Source organism: Lagenorhynchus albirostris, chromosome 18, assembly GCF_949774975.1.
Source record: "Lagenorhynchus albirostris chromosome 18, mLagAlb1.1, whole genome shotgun sequence".
In the NCBI taxonomy this organism is placed as follows: domain Eukaryota; kingdom Metazoa; phylum Chordata; class Mammalia; order Artiodactyla; family Delphinidae; genus Lagenorhynchus; species Lagenorhynchus albirostris.
The window spans coordinates 49,512,659-49,533,323 of record NC_083112.1 but is presented as its reverse complement, the minus strand read 5'-3'; the positions used below and the strand labels follow the sequence as shown (position 1 = coordinate 49,533,323).

Genomic DNA, 20,665 nt, shown 5'->3' with positions numbered 1-20,665 from the left:
ATTACCACAGAGGTAGACCCATGAACTGTAAGAAAAGCCTGATGACCCTAGGGAAAGAATGGAAATGGGTTATGTTGCTTGGTCATAATGATGGCCAAATAGAAGAGGCTCAGTGCCCAGCACCACAGATTATCAGGAAAAGAGTGGAGAGTGGGAACAATTCCATGAAAGTACATGAATTGTTAGCTTGGCAGTTTACCTTGTTCAAAAAATTGTGATCGCCTTTTTAAGTTTTTCAAAGAAATAGGTTCAGAGGCTAGTTGAAAAATACAAACACAAAAAAAAACACATCAATACCATGTCATTCATTTTACTCTCTCACCACTGGAAAACTAAACGATACTTGATACATCTTTCCATTCTGTAGCAATATTATTTTTAAAATGATAAAACTGATTGCCATAGAAGATAGGGATTATTTCAATGCACAAAGACACACATAGTTTTAGTAGTCTATACTACATTCAAATTAGTAAAAGGAACTAATATTTTGATTAATAAATTTTAGCAGGTAGCATCACAGTTTCAAAGTAGCTGAAGTAACATCTTCCGTGCTAGATCGCACCCCTTTAGGGAAGTGGAAATTAAAATGTTTTTGCTTAGGTTAATCAATTCAAAATCTTTTCTAGTACAGGAAGAATTGTTTGTAACTAAGATTTTTCATAGTACTAGTAAGTAAAAAAGGAACTAAAAATAATGGGGAGGAGGACAAGAAAATAAATATCCAGAGAACAATTCTAAAAAAAACCCAAATGCTAAAATTAAAATATTCTTCTAACTAGACTATTTTGCCCTAGTTTCCAAGATCTTATAGCCCCAAACTTTACATAAAGCACATAGAGTTCAATCAGATAAAAAAGAAAATATTCTGACTTCTACAGATCTGTCACAAGATTATGGCAAATGATTATTATACTTCAGTTTATTCATAAAATGTAAATGTAATTATTATTTGACACTAGTTGATATTTACTTATCTAAACAAAACCCTCAAATGACAGGGCCCGTGTATCGCCCCATAGTCACTAACAAGTGCTCTGCTGAGACACAGACAGAACGGGACCCGCACATCTTAGATTAAAATATCATGAAGAAAAAAGCAGTCAAAGAATGCAGTATCAAACAATTAAAATATAGTCACATGATTATCAGAAATTAAATACATAAATAATCAATAAAGGAAGGGAAATTTATAAATTTGGTTTGATTTTGACGTAAGGTATTATGAACTGACAAATGCAGATTCAAAACCACCAAACCACTGAGAAAACCCAGACCTGTGCCTGGCAGTCTAGTTTCATGCTAAGAGAAGCTTCATCCTCTTTGGGTTTCTTTCCCTGCCTATGTGGACCAGATCTTTCTTATTTATTTTGTGTGCCTAAGCTATAGCACACAGCATGTGGTAGCTCAATTATTTGTAGATAGACAGCAGAAGGAAGGGAGTGATGACTCCATAATGCAAAATTTCCCTAGATGCTATGTCTGCTTTTTCATTACAGATGGGCACTTCTGCTAACAACTGTTACTGCCACTGGCATTTCCTTATTACTAGCTGCTTCCAGGCTTGTCCCTTTCACAACATAAAAGGGAGAAAGGAAACCTCGTATTTAACTAAGATTCCCTTTGCCAGCACACCATAGCGAGAAGGCTGATGGCCTCGGGAAAACCAGTCTTTCTTATTTGGATTAGACACACAGGCACTCAAAGCTCCTGGACAGGCTGCCAAAGCTTTGTTTGCAGTTCCTGGACTATTCAACACTGGAACTGAATGCCCTTCCACCTGGCTGCAATTGGATCTATGCGCTAACCTCTGAGTTTCAACTTGCAGTAGATCAGTTTTGCTTTCACTCACAGATATTAATTTTTATAGTAGCAGAACTTGAGTGCAATGACTTCTCCTATATTATAAATGTAAGCTATTATGGTAATGTTTACCTTTTGATTCAAAAGTATTGCTTTCATCACGAATTCCATTAATTTCCTTTGATTCAGTATTCTAGAAAGGATAAAAATGCCAGTTAACAACATTCTCTCCAGTTGGACTTCAAGCTTAAATAATGCATTTCTCATTAGTGAAAATATCTTCTAATGACATGAATTTTTCACAGTATTAATATATTCTTTACAGCCTTTTACATATAATAGAAACATAATTTTTTCACTGTTCTTCAATATTTGTGGAAGAATTAATGACCAACTGTAAGCATGAATAGCTTTAAGTTCAATCAGTCATTAATTTTCCAAGAAACATGATGGGCCAAATAATCATTGGTCCATTCGGTTTATATTTATGAGTAAGCAACACAGTCATATAGGATTCTCTAACATTTAAACTTTTCTTATACAAGGTAGCAGGATCTCCTTATTACATGAAAGGGAGCATCTTGGGATAACAGCCATTATATCTAGGGAGTCAATATAAACACATTTATTTGCAAATTTAAATTTAACTATTACTTTGATAATTAGAGATTTTCTACATTATAATTATTTTAAATCAATTAATGTAACTGTGTATCTCTTAACCACATATGTAAGTCTACCCATCACATTCATCCACACAAGGACTAAAACTGCTTCATGAGGTTTTAAAACTGCACACAATTACTATATCTATTTTACCAGTAAAGACTAAGGAAAGCATAGAAAAGTTATAGTGTATAATTTTACATAATTAACTACTTCACATTCACAGAGATCTGAGAGAGGGGTATAATGATGAAGGATTGGTAAGAAACACCTGCAGGGACTTTCCTGGTGGTCCAGTGGTTAAGAATCCACCTTCTAGTGCAGGGGATGTGGGTTCGATCCCTGGTCAGGTTACTAAGATCCCACATGCCACGGGGCAACTGAACCTGCCCATCACAGCTACAGAACCCACGCGCTGCAACAAAGAGCCCACCCGCTGCAACTAAGACCTGACACAGCCATAAATAAATAAATAAATAAATAATAAATAAATGTATGTTTAAAAAAAAAACCCTACAAAACATCACTATGGGGTCTTTTGATTTTTTTCATTATATAACTATTACTCTAAATTATTAATGAGTAGTGCCTTACGATTTTCAAAAATATATTTTATTCTCATTACTATAAATTACCTTATTCAATTATCTGTTTTTAAAACAGCATCAAAATTGTTCAAAGAAAGCAGATTCTTTCCCCCCACAAACACACTTCCTATAGTTGCTCTGCTCTACCCAAATACTCCCACTTCTCGAAATACTTACAGAATTCTGAAGGCTTTCTGAGAAATCAGCTGTTATTGATAGATTTGAAGATTTGTCTGAGCTGTAAATTCCAGAAGTTGCATCAATCCACTTTGTTTCAGGTGAACCTATAATTTTGGTAGCCATACTGGTGAGATTGAGGGTTTTATGCCGTGTAAATGGCAGGGAAGGCTGGTCTTTGCCCCAGTCTGATTGGTACACGAAGATCAAGAAATGAGTACATGTAAATGTTGAAGTTGAAAGAACGAAGTACTGAATGTACATATACAAAATACACACACAGAAGACAAACAAGTCAGATAGTGTGTGAAAGAAATGAAGAGTTTAGGCCTTTTACCAACAGATCACCTTCCAAAAACAGAGGGTTAGAGCATGTTAATAGTGAAAAGACTGGCAAATTTGCTGAATCTTCCTGTAAACCAGGACTGGGTACTATATTTTGATATCATAAGTTGGTAGGTCTGGAAGGCTTAACGCCCTTCCCCATCTAACCTCAACAATTAAGCAACACAATAATGAAATGTACATCGAAAGTTCTTCGCGAATGAACAACTGCGATATTGACCTACTGTGCTCTCTCTTATACCAGTTACAGTCATGATGCTGTAGAGGAAGTGAAACCATGGTGTAATTCTTAATATTCAACATCATCATATGACTTCCAAATGCAGATATAATTACAAGAGCCTTCAGCTGATATGTGCATTCAAAGCCAGTCCAGCATATAAATCAGTCAATAAATAATGCAGAATTCAGTAAATTTGCTAGTGAAAAGCTTTCAGACAGAACATCCAAAGAAGCATCATTCAAGACTTGTCTCGACATAACCACAAAACATCTTTAAGCCAAAAAATAAAAAAGTGAAATGAAGAGAGAAGAAAACGTTATTGAAGCGAGCTGTTATAACCACTTGCCAAAGACCAGTTCCCAATTTAGAAAGCCAAACACGGTGGTATAACCAACTCACCAGACTTTCCATAGCGCCTGATATCCATTACTAGGTTTCCAGTTTCCTGAGCATTAGCCATGGTTTCCTCCCACTCTTTTGTGTCCTTATGTGAAAACTTAGTGTTGTTGATAGCAATAATTTCATCATCTACCTGTAGCTGAGAAAATTCTGCTGGGCTACCTAAATAAAGCAAAATAAATTAAACTACCAATAAAAAATAAAAACATGTCCTACTAGTCGCTGCTTATTTAAATTAAGAGAAAAAATGACTTCTTAATCTCACCTAATCACTTCTCATATTCTTTTCAGGTGCAGATGAGTCACAAAATTTCTTAAAGTTATCAAATATCTGAGTAGCTACAACATTACAAAGCAACCAAAGGCATTTTTTAATCCTATAGAATGTATCTTCCTTAACGTTTAAAGGGAAATGATAAACCCATTTGTTCAATAAAATTTCTTTATTAACCCCCTAGGAAGAAAATTTTTAATTATTTTTAAATTAAAAATGTGAAATCTATATTCCGCTTTAGCTGAGCTTCCAAAGCCAGATGCACTCTAGAATGGAGAAAAAAACAGAGCCGCTTAAAATGGCTTAAAATTACTACTTACCATTATCTAATTAAAGCAGCCTTGAAATTTCGAAGAAATAACCAAAGTTCACATGCATTTTTATATAGCTAAAATATGTAAATGAGGAACTCCTCATAAATACAATAGCTTTCGTTTTCATTTTAGGTCTTGTAATATTTTGCTAAGAGTTTCTGGGCTTGATTTGGTGGAGGAGGGGCAGTGCTTTTGTAAAAGTCCCAAAGCATCCTCAGGAGTCCTTGGGCAATAGATACATTAGGACACTCCGAAAACACTGATTATATAGCACCTATGTATCCATCACAAACACAAATGATCAGGGAAAGTTCTTTCTGGCTCTTCAATTTAGCGTTGTTTGTTAGTATTTCCAAATATTAAGCCTGAAGTTTTGATAACTGAAGTCTGTAAAAGTCACAAAATTACGACTCTTCAAAACTAAAATTAACGAGGCAAGATCAAACAATATGTAATTTGTAACTCCAACTATCAGCCTCTGGGAAGAGGATGCGCCTCTTCACTTTACAGCTGCATTTTTCACATGTGTTTTCTCTTCCTCTATCAAATAAACTAATTTCTCTGGGGGCTTTTTGAACAGCACAGGACAACAAAGGAGAAGAAACTTCAGGAGAGCTCAATCTATGATTTACCTGGTTCGACTGATGCTACGAAGATCCTGGAAAAATCCCATTTTACTGTAAATCCAAAGTCAAGGCTGTTCCCAGGCGTCTGGTTTATGCTGATTCTCATATCACTGAACTGATCCTGAAAACAAACATGAAACGGTGGGATCAAGTGTCCCTGGCACCCACGTGGAGGAAAGTCTATCCGTGAAAGAAGGGAGGCTGCACGCAAGGTACACTTGAATTATTTCATGATAAACCGGAAGCTTCATTCTTTTCCCCTTGGGTTTGGTAAAACCTTCACTTACATAAATATCTCTGAGTTTATTATTTTGCTGCTAAAATCAGGGAAATCGTCATATCCATAGATATTTTTCTTCATGTGCATACTATAAATCAGTTGATTTATATTGATAAAGCTTAGGCTTTTGCCCACCATACAGTTGGGTCTAAGTTACAGACCATTTTTTATAACCCAGGAATGAAGCTGAGTGAGATGTGGGGGGTGTGTGTGTGTGTGTGTGTGTGTGTGTGTACACACACACACACACACAATGGAATTCAGCCATGAGAAAAAGGACATCCTGCCATCTGTGACAACATGGATGAACCTTGAGCACATTATGCTAAGTGAGGTAAGTCAGACAGAGGAAGACAAGTACGTATGATATCACTTATACGTGTAGTCTAAAAGCCAAACTCATAAAACAGAGAGTAAAGTGGTGGTTACCAGGGGATGGGTGTGAGGGGACAGGGCAGATGTTGTTTAAGGGTACAAACTTCCAGTGAATAGTAAATGAGCCCTAGAGATCTAATACACAGTACTGTGAGTACAAACAATATCTTATTATAATGAAATTTGCTAAGAGACTAAAACTTCCAACCACTAAAAAGAAAGGATAATTATGTAATGTGAGAGATGTTAATTATCACTACAACAGCAGTTACATAACAATATATAAGTGTATCAAATTAACATGCTGTACCTTTAAAATTTACACATATCTCAAATACATTGCAATAAAATGGCATCTTTGAAAATGCAAAAAAAGATTTAAATCATTTATTTTTAAAATGTCACAATACTTAAACTACCTCCAACATTCAATATATTTAGCCAAATAATTTTGAGGGGTTCATAGACACAAAATTCAGCTACCAGAATCACTCATCTAGGACCGGTACCACCCCCGAATGGGTATCTGAAAGTTTGACAAGGCATTTTTGCTTGTCCTACTGCTGCATGAAGGTCGAGCAGTAAAGGCAGAGCTGCTACATTTGCTACAAAATGCAGAACTGGGTCATGCCTGAGGAACCACCAGTAAGATGCCAAGAGGGCCCCACTGAGACACCATGAGCTCCAGGCCACAACCTCCTTGAAGTAACAACAGCCCGCAGGCCCCAGAACTTGGACAACAGGCAGACCTCTATTTTCATCTCCATCCCTACAGTCCACAGCCACAAATTCTCAGTTTCACAGACTTTCTTAGGCCATTTTCCAAAAACAAATATTTTAAGTTTTACACTCTAGTATACTAGGTCTGTGAAAATTTTAATTAACTTCCATAATTTACATTTTTTGTTTTGGGTAAACAGCAGACATAAAATTCAGCATGTGTTTCCCAGACTAGTGTTTCCAGTTCTTTGATTCATAATTATCAAGAACTTAGACTTAACTGTTTAAAAAGAAAAATTCTTCCTAAAGCCACTTTATTTTCCAGAAAAAGGCCTATAACTCCTCTATTTTAATTTAGCAGTTAAGTCCAGCCCTAGGACCAACAGGGCAATTCATGAGTTTTTCTACCTTTAGAACAAGTTTGAAATCTAAGTGACTATATTCTAAGAAACACTGTGATATTATATAAGAATTAGAAGACAAGGAAGGCATTGAATAAAGGATCAAGAACTTACTGTATTGTATGGAGATGAGTAATTAGTGTTGTAACAATACACACTTGCTCATTTGTTCAATGTACATTTATTGTGCATCTATTCTGCATAAAACACTTGGGAAATAAAGATGAATTAGGCATGGTCCTTGCTCTCAAGAAACAATTACTGACTCTTCAAAGTGGGTATGGAATTTTTTAAGAAAAAAATTGTAGCTAGTAATATAGAAACGTTTTCATCAGACATCATGTAAAGCAGTTGAAATATGGGAACCCAGATGTAGACAGTGAGAACAGTCATTAATGATCAGTCTGATGGATACCAATCTCCAGAGTATATCAAAACTCTGCTATGAATAGAAAAAATTACTGGTTAGTTCTACTCCTTAACCAAAACCACCACACACTTAAATTAGAGATGACTCAATGAAAATAAACAGTCATCTTCACCACTTTTACCCCACTCTACTCCCCCCACCAAATTCTGACCTAAAGCCAATTAGAGTGCAGAATCTATTACTATATAAGGGCACAGAGACAAATGATGGGTTAGAAATTCCAAGACACTAATTGAGGTTTTTTTATCTTGAAGAATAAGAGACAGGATGGAGTTTTAATAAATAGTTTCAAACTACAATAAAGAATACTTTGTGGGAGAGAGCAAGTGAACAATATTACCCTTTTCCACCAAACACAGGATAAAAGAGAATGAGCTTAAGCTCTAGATGGCAGAGTGTCACAATTGTATTAGACCAGAAGAACTGTCCTCCAAAGGACTGCTCTTACCTTGGAGATAAATCTCTACTTGAACATAATAAAAAGGCAAATAACCACCTCTCTGAAATAGTTAATAGAGGAGGTCAGCCTTACTATGGCTACAGCCTGGCAGCCTGTTACGTGGGTCCTGGGAGTGCACACAGGCAAAGGAGAGAGAACCATGTGAGCACTTACAGGACTATTTCTGTCAATGGCCAGGTGGCCTCAGGCATGTCACTGAGTCTTCCACAGAATTTTCTCTCACAATGACATTAATTTTAAAGCTTTCTGTTTTCAAAACCCTATCTTCCAATGCAGACCATCTCCCTCCCACATCACAGAAAGGATTAAAGTAGGTGGTGGCAGTTCAGGGAAAGGGCCCCAGAGGCCCCTCTTGCATGGCCTCCCCACCATGACAGTCTCTCTGGCATCTCTGTGGAATCCTGGGTTCTTGAATTAAATTATCCTTGAGACTTTTTGCAGGTGAATATATCTATAATTATAGTCAAGCATAAACTATTCAACAATGATTAGGATTTCTACTTCCTTATTTTTCTTTGCAAGATATATGCTATGTGTGTATTCTACAAAGGGTCCGTGTTTCAGAAGATGACACTGTGGGAATTTCCTTTTGAACTGGATGGAACCAGGAATATAAATTATTGGGAGAAATCTAGATTCTTGATGACTGATAAAGAACTATCCCAAGTGGTTACAGTTGCCTATTCTGGGAAAGATAAAATACAGTCACCAACATATCAGCATCTAAAATAAAAATAACTTCCCTTAATTTAGGTACAATTTAAACAGAAATATACACTTAAATCTGAGATTTTAAAATAATGGCATGGTGATCTGGCATAGCAATGGTAAGATTTATTTTTATGAGATCTGATGAATTAAGATTCTCGTATCAACACAGATGGGAATCAATAAACAACAGGGTCAATCAGATGGCCATTCTCCTCAAACTTTTTCGATTAGATAAACATGTTCCCTTAAAGAAAGCCTACTTAAGTTGATAAAACCAAATAACACTGAAAGTAGATTCAGGCTATAAAATCACAAATAACAGAGGAAATACATAATCTTTGATTTTTGTTACACGGCTCTTCAGTTTCTTTTTTCAGCGTCTTAGTGGAACGAGAACATAGTGAGTAGCCCTCAACTCATGGTGCAGCTCTGGCACTGGAGCTACTCTCCTTCACCAAAGATGCGTCTATACCTACTTGTTTCCCCTCTCCATTATCCGTTCCAAAGAAGCAGGTGGTGTTTCCAGCTCTACCACTTGCGTCAACCCATTCCCCAGCTTAGCTCTTACCTACCAAATCCATTTTCGGCCCTCATGCCATCAGGCACTACAAACTATTCTTGCTTACGGGAAACGGTCTTCCAAGTCACCCATTATTCCATTTTCTCCTGCCTTTTTCCTCTATCCCTCTGGCCACCTCTCAGCTTCATTAGTGTGTTCCTCTTTATTCTATTTTCTCTTTGTTGCTCTTCTTCACCCCTAGTCAGTCTCCCACCTTCCTGACCGCATGTTTTCCTGAGTCAACCTCATGCATTGTCATCAACTACTATCTACGCCCAACATACTCAGAATTAAATTCATTATCTTCCCCCCCAAACCTGCTCTTCCACCTCTTGCTTTTCACATGTTGGTTAATCACATCACTGTCTAACCAGATACCCAAGCTAGAAACATCAGGTTCTTTCTGGGCCTCTTTCCCCTTCCTTCCCCTAAGTGCTCCCCACACAACCTCTACACAATGGTCTCCCAAGCACCACCACACACATGCACTTAATAAAGTGTCAGCAAGTCCACAAGCCATAAATCCATCTGGAACCATCCCATCCTTCCATTCTCCTTCAGGCTCTCATCACGGTTTCCCCTCTAAATTGCTGTGGGTCACCTCCGAACTGGCTCTCTTGCCTCCAGCACTTCTTTCCCCCCATCTTGCTCACATCTGCCAGAACTTTAGTTATAGAAAATACCAATTATTATATCATACCCTGTTTTTTTTTTTTTTTAAACATCTTTATTGGAGTATAATTGCTTTACAATGGTATGTTAGCTTCAGCTTCACAACAAAATGAATCAGTTATATACATACGTATATTCCCATATCTCTTCCCGCTTGCGTCTCCCTCCCTCCCACCCTCCCTATCCCACCCCTCCAGGCGGTCACAAAGCACCGAGCTGATCTCCCTGTGCTATGCGGCTGCTTCCCACTAGCTATTTACCTTACGTTTGGTAGTGTATATATGTCCATGCCTCTTTATCGCTTTTTTAAAATTGCTGGTAGCTCCTTATTGCCTGCTGGGTAGAGTTTGAAGTCTGCACCTCAGAATTAGATTCAGTTCGGGTGAGTTTTGATAAATATCTACCTTTCCTCAAAATAATTTTAAGAATGATTTTCTCTTTATGAACCAGAAGATATTTCAGTCCATATTGGCTCTAAAATTCTAGAGACATGGCCAAGTTAAATTAAGTCAACATTTGGTGTTTTAAGGCAGTTCTCAAATTTAAGCATGTCACATTTCAAAAAAAAATCGGGGTCGGAGAAGTTGCAAATGTGGCCTAAGCATTTAACTAGCCTAGGGTGTGTTACATAACTTTCAACTCTCAAGTATTTCACTGGTGAAAGTGAGTATAATACCACCTACTTTGCTAGGTTATTGAGAGAATTAAATGAAACATTTTAAAAGGTGCCAAGCCACATGGTTGATGGCCAGTAATTATCTTCTTTTTCCCATGGAAACAATGTTATACATGTAATATATGCTGGTTAGGCAGTTTCCAGATCAACTAAAGAAAATCCTATTTAACTCTCACACATGTAGCTCTAAAGCTAATAGAACTCGGTCAGCATTCAATGTATAATTACAGATCCAGGCACCGTACTAACAGTGAGCACAACAGGCTTGCTTCCTACCCTTAGATAGGGTAGGGGTCTAGTGAAGGTGACAAGCAGGTAAAATGCACAGGAGGTAGATGTGATAAGGTAAACCCTGGGTACTCTTAAAAGAGGTACTCTCGTAGACTTGGGCATTAGGAAGTGTAAAAATCTTCCTTCCTTCCACATGTATCATCCTATTTCTGGGTTCTGATTTAAAAATCTGGGGCAAAGGTCCTGAAATGTGGATTTGGATGGGATTTGGGGGCAGAAGGCTTGGACAAGACAAAACAAAACAAAACCCTGTATGCAACACCAATTTGGGGGAAAAGCCACATCTGTGAGGCAGCTGGAGCGGGACGGAGGACTCTGGGAGTCCCACTGCCTCCCCTTGTTCGGGTGCCCCAAGAATTGCCCTGGCAGCCCAGTCTGGCAGGGGAGGCTGGAAAAGAAGCAGTACCATAAGAGAAGTCTGTGAGAAAAGGGAAGAGAGAGAAACAGAACTCCAGACTAGCAATGGAGGTGAGAAAGAAACTCCTGGGCAGATTTTAAACGAGGTCATTTAAGCTCTTCCCTCATTAAGTCTTTGCTTCTTTATGCCATGAACTCCCTTCTTACCACAATTCTGTGAGAGGCTCCTAGCCCATCTCTGCCCCCAGATTTCGCCTCCTTCAAATAATTCTATATAGCATCACAGTGCTCACATTCCTAAAACACTCCTTAATATTAAAGAACCTATAAAGACCTAAATTACCTGCTGAATCAAGTTCATACTTCAGTCTAGTAATCAAGGCCTTGAATGTAATTCAAGTCAATAAATACTTAAGTGCCAACTATGGGTAAAGGCTATGGAGGGTATAAACAATACCAGAGAAGGAGAAACGAACATATGGAAAAGGAAGCATTCAGTGAATGAAACTTGCAAGGGTAGGAAGTTCAGTTCCAACAAGGGGGAGGCGATCTCTTGATCCATGAAGGAACCGAGCCTCCTGTGCTTTGAAGGAACAGGAGAACTTCAAAACACAGAGATGGGTGAAATGAACATTTTTAAATAGGGCAACAATAAGAATAAAAATATATATGATGTGTTCATGAAAGTATAGGGTATGTTCCAGAAATATCAAGCAGACTCATGTGGCTAGATATCACCTACTTCCGCTCTCTTTCTCACAACACAGGGCAGTGAAGGCAATCTTGAGACAAACTAACTGAGTTCAAATCCTGACTCCACCACTCGCTATGCTGCATGGCCTTGGGCAAGTAACATGACCACTTCATGCCTCCATTTTCATGGCTACAAAACAGCAATAAGAGGGTCACTGTGAGGATTAAATAAAACAATGCCTTGCGAAGCCTGGCCGGCATAGCAGCTACTCAGTAAACATTAGCCGTTTCGGCACTACAAAGGGAGTTTGGGAACAGTCATGAGAGACCTCTGTGTTCCCCTGAGTGCTTTGAACTTCACTGAACAGACCACAGCATGCCACTGGGGGCTTTGAAGCAGAGAAATTACCCAGTCCAGCCCGGCATCATGCAGATTAATCTGGTGCCAGCCTTGTGTAGAACGCACAAAGACGTGACTATTTACTAAGTGTTTGCACGGATGAGGGAAAGGGCTGGAATTAGGGGAGCGGAAGCAGGGATAGAAAAGGGTAACAACATCAAGGGAGATGCTGTAGGAAGAAATGAAAGGACACTGCCAGCACAAGTGTGAGTAAGGAAGAGGACCTGAAGAACACTCTTCTACAAAGCTACCAAGACGTCTACCTGAAACTAATATAATATTGTAAATCAAGTACGCTTCAATTAAAAGAGAACGACATCGGGCTTCTCTGGTGGCGCAGTGGTTGAGAGTCCGCCTGCCGATGCAGGGGACACGGGTTCGTGCTCCGGTCCGGGAAGATCCCACATGCTGTGGAGCGGCTGGACCCGTGAGCCATGGCCGCTGAGCCTGCGCTCCGCAACGGGAGAGGCCACAACAGTGAGAGGCCCGCGTACCAAAAAAAAAAAAAAAAGAGAGAGAGAAAGACATCTAGATGTTCAGCCAGACACCATGTTTTATTTTTCTGAACTCCTAGGACTAGGTAGTTTGGAGGAGTGTTGCGTATGCCCTGGCCATACTGGTCCTAGGCTGTTTTGTGCATTCCCAGCTCTTTTCCCAAGTCAGTCAGCTCCTTCTCAGTGACAAGAGCAGGGTGATGCTACATAAGCTACTTTCCTCAGAGTGCAGACGTGGACACACCAAGCATCTCAGGGATAGGCAAGTCACCATACGATATATACATTCGTTCAAGAATTCCAATTGCTCCACTTATTAAGTCAAGCCTAATTTTGCCCGGTAGCATTCCATTTCAAGTTGGGTGACTAAAGAGCATAAATCCACTAATGATAAAACCTGAAACCACACCATGTTAACTCACATTCCTCTGAACTGCTCTAACCTGGAAGCCACACCCACACCCTCTTTTTCTTAATCCACTGATGCAGCTAGTCAACTGCCACCCTGAAGGAGTTACCACCACTGAGCACACAGTACAATAATCAGGCTGTTTCGTGGGATTTGCTGTTTGAAAAGGCGAAGGCAAACAGGCAAGTCCATAAAACAAAAGACACCTTGCTTCTCTCTTTATTATTCATCCATGGTACCTTATGTTCCCCAAGCATAACAGAGGCTACAGTCCTCATCCACTGAGACTGATGATGCTAATTACGTATTCCCAATTCTTTAAAAGTGAAGTTAAAAAAAAAATTTACAACCAATGATTTTAGCAACCTGGAGAGACTGGATTTAGATATGTTTGTAAATATACATGGGAAAACTGAAAGAAATATATCTAAATGCTACAGAGTATCTCTAAATGATGGGATTACCAAGTCATTTTTATTATGTATGTTTTCCTGCATTTCCAAGTTTTCTCAAGCACAGAGTACTTCATAATCACAACGAAAAAAAGCTTACTTTAAACTTGTAAAGCTTTCCTGTACTAATAAAAACTAACGATACTAAAATATGCTGTATCATATTTTACACAAAGATATTTCATTAATATAACTTGGGCCAAGTTACATACTTGATGTTGTGCCTTGGGAAAAAAATACACTTTAGTAAGGCATCAGAAAATGCTAGACTAAGCCACAGAACCATAAAAGCATCTCCACACTAAGGGGTTCATACAACTATCAAATTGCTTATTGAAGGTTTTTCTCTAAAAGAGAAAAGTTTCTTTCTCTTCTCTAGACAAGCAACAACTCTTTAGCCTATGTGTAAAACATAACTAAAAGAACATTCATTACCTAATAATTCTCTTAAAGTCATCTGTGGGATTTTAAGTAGGAAAAACTACAAATGCCCCCAGTCCTTCTTCATCTGATGGTATATTTTATTTGGACTCCAAATGTTAAAGAACGCAATTGTCATACTGTAACTAAGCCTCAATATTCCCCTTAAAAGAAAAGGAGTGGTACAAAATTCTAGGCTTCCCAAAGTACAAATTAGTATTGAAAGTCACTAGGATTTTTCATATGGTAGAGAAAGAAGTTCCCCTCTCATGTGTACCAGTTTCTCCTTGTGGTCAGTTCACTTCCCTGAGAAGGGGCTTTTATTGCCCATTTTCTATTAGACCTGCATCTAAAACCTCCTGAGTGACTCCTGCACCCAAACCCAGACTACTGAGTGCTAACGGTGCAAGGCAACAGCTGCTGAAACGGGGAGTAGAGAGCAAAGCCAGCCAACTCCAGGGAGACTGGTCCAAAAAGTCTCCATACACCCATATCACAAGGGTCATCTGGATCCATCAACTCAGAGTTGGAAGAGATCTACTTCCGCCAAGATCTGTTACAAATAAAATGCAATGTCATTTCTACATTATCAGCCCAGACTGTAGTGCCTAGAGGTTAGAAACGTGATTTCCTGATTTAATTACTTATGTTTCTGGGCAGCAGGTGATTGAAAAGCCTTCCCAAACCCACCTGTGATCTTGAGACCTCTGTCTGTGGTGAGCTTCTCCCTTCTCCAAGCTCAGACGTTAAATCAGGGCTAGATGTTGAAGATAACGTGTCTTTCGAAGTGGCAGCCTGGCCCTGGGAAGGAGATGAGAAGGTGGGTGTAGGAGAGAGCAGCCTCATCACACTTTCTCTGGGTGCTGATGCCTCTGTTTCGCTGGATGACCTGGACGCAAGCTGGCTCGTGTCAGGTCTTTGCACAGAGATGCTGACCGAACTGCTTTGGGTTCTCTTAATTTCTTCTACGTCTCCATTATACTTCCAAGAATCATCCATCTAAATAGGAAACATCATTTTAAACTTCGTATTCTGTTAGATTTCTATTTAAAAAGCATATACATTAAATTAATACTTTAAAGTAATGAAAGTAATATATACCTCCCTCAGCAAAGTAACTCCTACTAAAAGCTTGGCGCATGGTTTCACACTAACAGATCCGTACATATGAAGTGGTAGGAGTAGTTATTTTTTACAAAAGTGTTTATTTTATAAACAGACCTCTGATACTTGCTTTGACCATCCACATCACTCCAGGTCAACAGACAGAAATCTAAACTAGATCAATTGAATACTTCACACTATGGATCTCTACAATTTATTCATTTGATATGCATTCAATGTCATTTAAAGTGTACCAAAAATATTGCACATCTCTTTATAACCAGAATATTTTTATAGCACAGATTCCCAAAAGTAGACTTGCCGGACGAAAGAATATTTTATGTATGTAGTATAAAATATAATTTTTATATATATATATATATATATGTCTTTAAAAATTGTAGCAATGCACTCCCAAAGTAATGTATAAGAATGTCTCTGTCCCTGCATCCTTGCCAACACTAGACGTTTTGAATGTTTTAAATCTTTGTCAATCTCATGGGTGAAAAGTTGTACAGCTCATTCTTGCTCTAATGAGACTGAACATGCTTCTATGTACTTTATGTTACCAACCATTTAAATTCCCTCTCCCTTGAACTATTCATTTCTATATTCATTTTTCTACTGTTTATCTTTCCTTATCAATTTGCATTTTAAATCTTAGGGATAGTAAACCTATATATAAAATACATTTTACTAATATTTTTCTGAGCCTACATAAATTGTCTTTTGGACTACATTAATGGTGTCTACCATATAAATTTAATTTTTATGTTGTCAAATATGCCTGTATTTACTTAATATAATGGTCAGCGGTTTTTCTGGCTAGTTTAGGCAGGCTTCCCTCATCTTGAATTTTTTTAATCAAATTTTTTCTATTTTCGAATTTTAGGATTCCTCATTGGCAGAGGTAAAAGGAATTTGAACACCAATGTGCTCAAGACTGTATTGCTTCCTTTTAAATAATTCAAAATAATACACTCACTTTCAGCCCTGCTTCATTCTCAGGGCAAATGAGTCTATATCCTTTAAAACCCCAATAAAAATATGTATTTTTTGAACCATGAGATACATTTTAATAACTATAATCAAATATATCAAGTTCTAATGAAGTGGGAAATCAGGAAAAATAGAACTTTGTGCATAATCACCTGAAAATATTTAGGTTAAACCACATGAAATTGCTGTTTTGTAGGTCAAAAAGAACTGACTATTGGCAACTTCATACAGTGCAACCTAATACTTTACAAAAGATATATTTGAGAAAATATGACACTAAAAAATAAATGCTCTGCCTTAGAATGTAGATTACTTATTTTTTAAAATGTATCAGCTCGACTTTCATTGAATTTAAAGTTTAATCAGTTCTGCATCGTTGCTATATTTTAAGCATTAAATGTCTATTGAATCTAAATTGGTAAAAATACAATTGCTTTATATACAAGTTATATACATTTTACCCATCAAGTATCTGTAACTCAAACCTCTGCACAAGTTCACCGGTATTTTGCGCTGGCGAACAGACTAAGTGAAGTAGAAACACGTTTACCGTGTAGGATCTCGGGAGTGATGAGATTCCCCTTGACTGAGATCCAAAAGGTCTTGGTGTGACCACAGACGTTAACCTGGCCGCATCAGTTTTCTGGTAACTTCTAGGGAGAGCAGCTGAAACTCGAGTTGACTCCATTTGTCGTGAATGCCGAGAAGACAAAGAGGCTGGGCGTTGTTCTTCCACGGGGCTTTTCGAAGGAAGCTGAATTTCAGCTGTGATAGTAGCCTCCCTTTTTGCAAAAGCTGTAGAATCTTGCTTAGGAATTTCCGTCGGATAAGTGGTTCCCTTCTCTTCTACTCTCTCACTCTGGGAACTTACTTCGGACATAGTCAGCATAGGGGGAAGTTTTTCTTCATTCACTCCATCATCAGAAGAATACAGTTTCCTCCTCGATGTCACTGTAGACATCTGATTTGGGGATTCCCTTAGCAGAAAGAAACACCAAAACCACAAAGTTAGGCATTTGACACACAGAGGTGGAGAGACAGATGTTATTTTGGTCATTAACATTAAAAAATGGGTGGGAACAAAAAGACTACTGACTTCATATCATAACACAATATTAAGAGAATGTGGGAATAAATACATGCAAATTTTTTAATGTCACACTAAGAAAGATTAAGAGCTTGACTTTTTTTTCTTAAAGAGGTTAAAAAAAAGTCCCTGAAGTATATGCAATTGTAAAGAAACTTTAATAAGAAAACTTTAATAAGGGATTATTCAAAATTTCATCCACAAGTGTATAACGCTTCCAAAATTAACACACTATAACGATAACTAATTGACGACCAATTTGAACCCTCCAAAGATGTGGATTTCTTAACAGGGTTGAGAGTTCTCTTGTACACAATTTATAATAGCTTCGTAAAAACAGAAGACCACAAAAGACTCAGACTTTCATTAAGATCAAGTTAGTCTATAATTTCACACAGCTTGATAGAATTTCCATGGAAAATTATTGCAGATTAAAAGTCACCATTCCTGTCTATAGAGAGGCTGATGAAACAGCCTCACGGCTACCATTTAGTAAGGAGTACCCCTCAAGCCAACTGCATCGCGTTTAAGTGAATGAAACTGTGTTTACCACTGGCTTCTAGGGGACAAAGGAGCTTTGCTTAATTTCACCTGACAGCACATTTCCTTTTTGACATTATCCTTAGAGACTATTTGCCTTCTCCCTGACCTGTAAATATCTCAAGGTTTCACATAGTAACTGCTCCACAGGCAAGTAAAAATTGGACCTTTATCCTGTTATGTTGCAATGAAAAAAAACAAACCCTCACACTGATGTTTATATAGTCTTCCTTTAAAAATACAATTTTAATTGCACCACGAAGACGTGAAAAAGAACTTTGCTATACTTTTACACAATTTAGTTAAGAGTAAGAGCTGGTTTTATCCGACCATTCCATTCCTAAATTTACTTTAAAAGGAGAAAAAGTTGTTTATTTTCTGCATATATAGCCAATCCTGCATGTGAATATACAGTGCAAAATGAAGAAATTAGGTACACCACCCTTAGGTACTCATTTCTTTCATTAATCCAAGTCACTACTTATTACAGCAATGCTCCGCTTTTTCACTGCAGAGCAAAATGCTCGAAGGTTATGCACATTTAATGACAGTTTAATATTGGTGCACATGTACATCCCACTACACTTACACAAAATATCTATTTCTAACACTGGTATCTCCAACCCTGAGATGCATTCAGCCTCATTACCTGTCCTGCAGCATTTCGTTAAATGTCTTAGATCTTCTCTCAGACTTCTCAAGCGACTGCTTCTCAATCTCTTCCCTCTCTTCTTTTTTCTTCTGCAAATCTGAAGTGTAGCTTTTCCGACGATCTTTCCATTTTGCAAGGTCCTGACAGAAGAAAATCACATCAGCACAGGCACACCTGAATTTCTACACACCCTCTCCAGCAGTGAGAGCGCACCAGAGGATCCCATTACATCGCTGAAACTATTCACTACAACTTTGATGCCAAGGTGCCCTAATTTTGCTTTTTATAGCCAGCGTTTCTGTACCAAGCCTTTTATCTCATGTATCTGTCTAAAAGCCCTGACCTAATAAGATAGGCCCCATTTTTGTTTTCCCAGGTAGCCTGCCTCACTTGCCCATTTCACAAAGAATGCTAAACGCTTGTAATTAGATGCCAGGTCAGAGAAGATCAGGAACTGTTTCAAATTCATTTCCATCTCACTCCAATAATCTGGCTCTTACACAAAATGACATGTTTCACTAGTCAGACTGGAAGAGAAACGCGATTGTAAAATGGCTAAACGTAGAAGCATACATTTAACAAATACTGAGTTCAATCCCTACTTTGAGACAAGGGGGCCACAAACACAGATGAATAAGGTGCACTTCCCCTCAAGGAACTCTCAGTCTAGAGGGAAAGACAGACAGGTAAATAAAGTTCAACAATGAGTGTGATAGGATTGTGTGAGAGAGCAGGGATCCAAAGGAGAAAGTGATCACTTCTATCCCAGGCAGGGGAAGGCGGAGTTTGGAAAGGCTTTAATGGGGAAGCCAGCCTCAGGTATGTGATTTCAAAGCGGGTCAACTCCTCATAAAGACAGGGCAGTAAGGAGGATTACACGGGAACAAGTGGACATCTGCTTTCCATACATCCAGGAACCTAAGTCTCACCTAGCTGGGTGACCCCAGGACAATCAACCTAATTCTCCTTTAAAATTAGTCCTAGCAGCCTAAGCTGGTTCTGACACCCAGGGGTTAAGACAGTTTGGATGGTACCAACTTTTCTATGTCATCAAAACAGAGAAATCCCATGCTTCCTAGTGGCACTGCAGCCCCAACAGAAGCTCATGTAAGCTTCTCAAACTGAGAGGAACCTCATCCCCAGGGCACATAAAGTAGGTGTGGTTTATACCCTTTGGGAGCAGACAGGGCCATTCCTGCTTCAAAAAACAGCCTGAAATCCATTTGAACTATTTTCAGAAAGAACAAAAGCAGTGCACATTAGTCCTACAAGGTAACCAGCGTGAATTTTCTTCTGACTTAACCTAAGGGATAAACCCTCCATACCTCTCATTTTCAGCCTCAGTCATCATGCATTTTGGCAAACTGACACTGAATTTCTGTTTCTTGACAATTAAAATGCGTTCCCAAATAAAAGAGGAACTGGAATTTAGAAACATGGCCAAGGCAGAGGTTTCATCTGTATTATGTAATCTTTAACTCCTTGGAAAATTAAGATTTACTATCTCTAGCCCTTTTGTTTATGCTACCACTCAACCCTCTTACCAAAAGGTTGTCCTCAGACTTCTTTGGGTCTGCTCTGTGTAGTTTATCTATCGTATTTCTTTACACTCCTTTGGTGTAAAACAATTAACGCTTTTTAAAAGGGTAGAGTTCCCTTCTGCCGGGGACAAAACTAAAGGTTAAATCTTTATCCAAATGTCATTGCTGTAAAAACACCTAATTTTGATTCACATTAGATAACTGCTTTTTCAACCAAAATATTACTGAGTTATAATTCGTATTTCTCCCCAAACCTCCTCTATTAACTCTAAGAACCCTTTCCTCTCTCCCTGCTGATACCCAGTCTCTGGGCTGGACCCTCTGCTCCCCTGTTCTCCCTAAACCTTGAGCAAAGTGTTTCCTTTCATGAGCATCGGTAACAGTCATACGCCAAGTTCAACCACCAAAGCAAGTAAACAAGTTACCTATACTGCACAGAAGCAGCTTCTCATTTTTGAGAACTCACAGAAAATATTAGAAGACAAACAGCTTCCGTTTTACACAATGGCCTTTAAGATATGTAGCAGT

At 38.4% G+C, this 20,665-nt stretch overlaps 1 protein-coding gene across 15 annotated transcripts in view; it reads right to left on the bottom strand.

Annotated features, from left to right (window-relative positions):
• The window catches only part of LMO7 (LIM domain 7), a 97,193-nt gene that overhangs the window by 18,331 nt on the left and 58,197 nt on the right, over positions 1-20,665 (bottom strand). For 10 of the 15 annotated variants that reach the window (XM_060129628.1, XM_060129629.1, XM_060129623.1 and 7 more), the window contains 8 exons: positions 18,594-18,736; positions 16,868-17,294; positions 14,905-15,213; positions 5,421-5,535; positions 4,201-4,362; positions 3,234-3,421; positions 1,936-1,996; positions 200-256 (listed from right to left, as the gene is read on the bottom strand). In XM_060129628.1, coding sequence (XP_059985611.1) covers positions 200-256; positions 1,936-1,996; positions 3,234-3,421; positions 4,201-4,362; positions 5,421-5,535; positions 14,905-15,213; positions 16,868-17,294; positions 18,594-18,736 — 1,462 coding nt within the window. Of the gene's footprint in view, positions 1-5; positions 48-199; positions 257-1,935; positions 1,997-3,233; positions 3,422-4,200; positions 4,363-5,420; positions 5,536-14,904; positions 15,214-16,867; positions 17,295-18,593; positions 18,737-20,665 lie in introns of all 15 variants that reach the window. The other 5 variants (XM_060129622.1, XM_060129635.1, XM_060129633.1 and 2 more) reach the window with 3 other exon arrangements.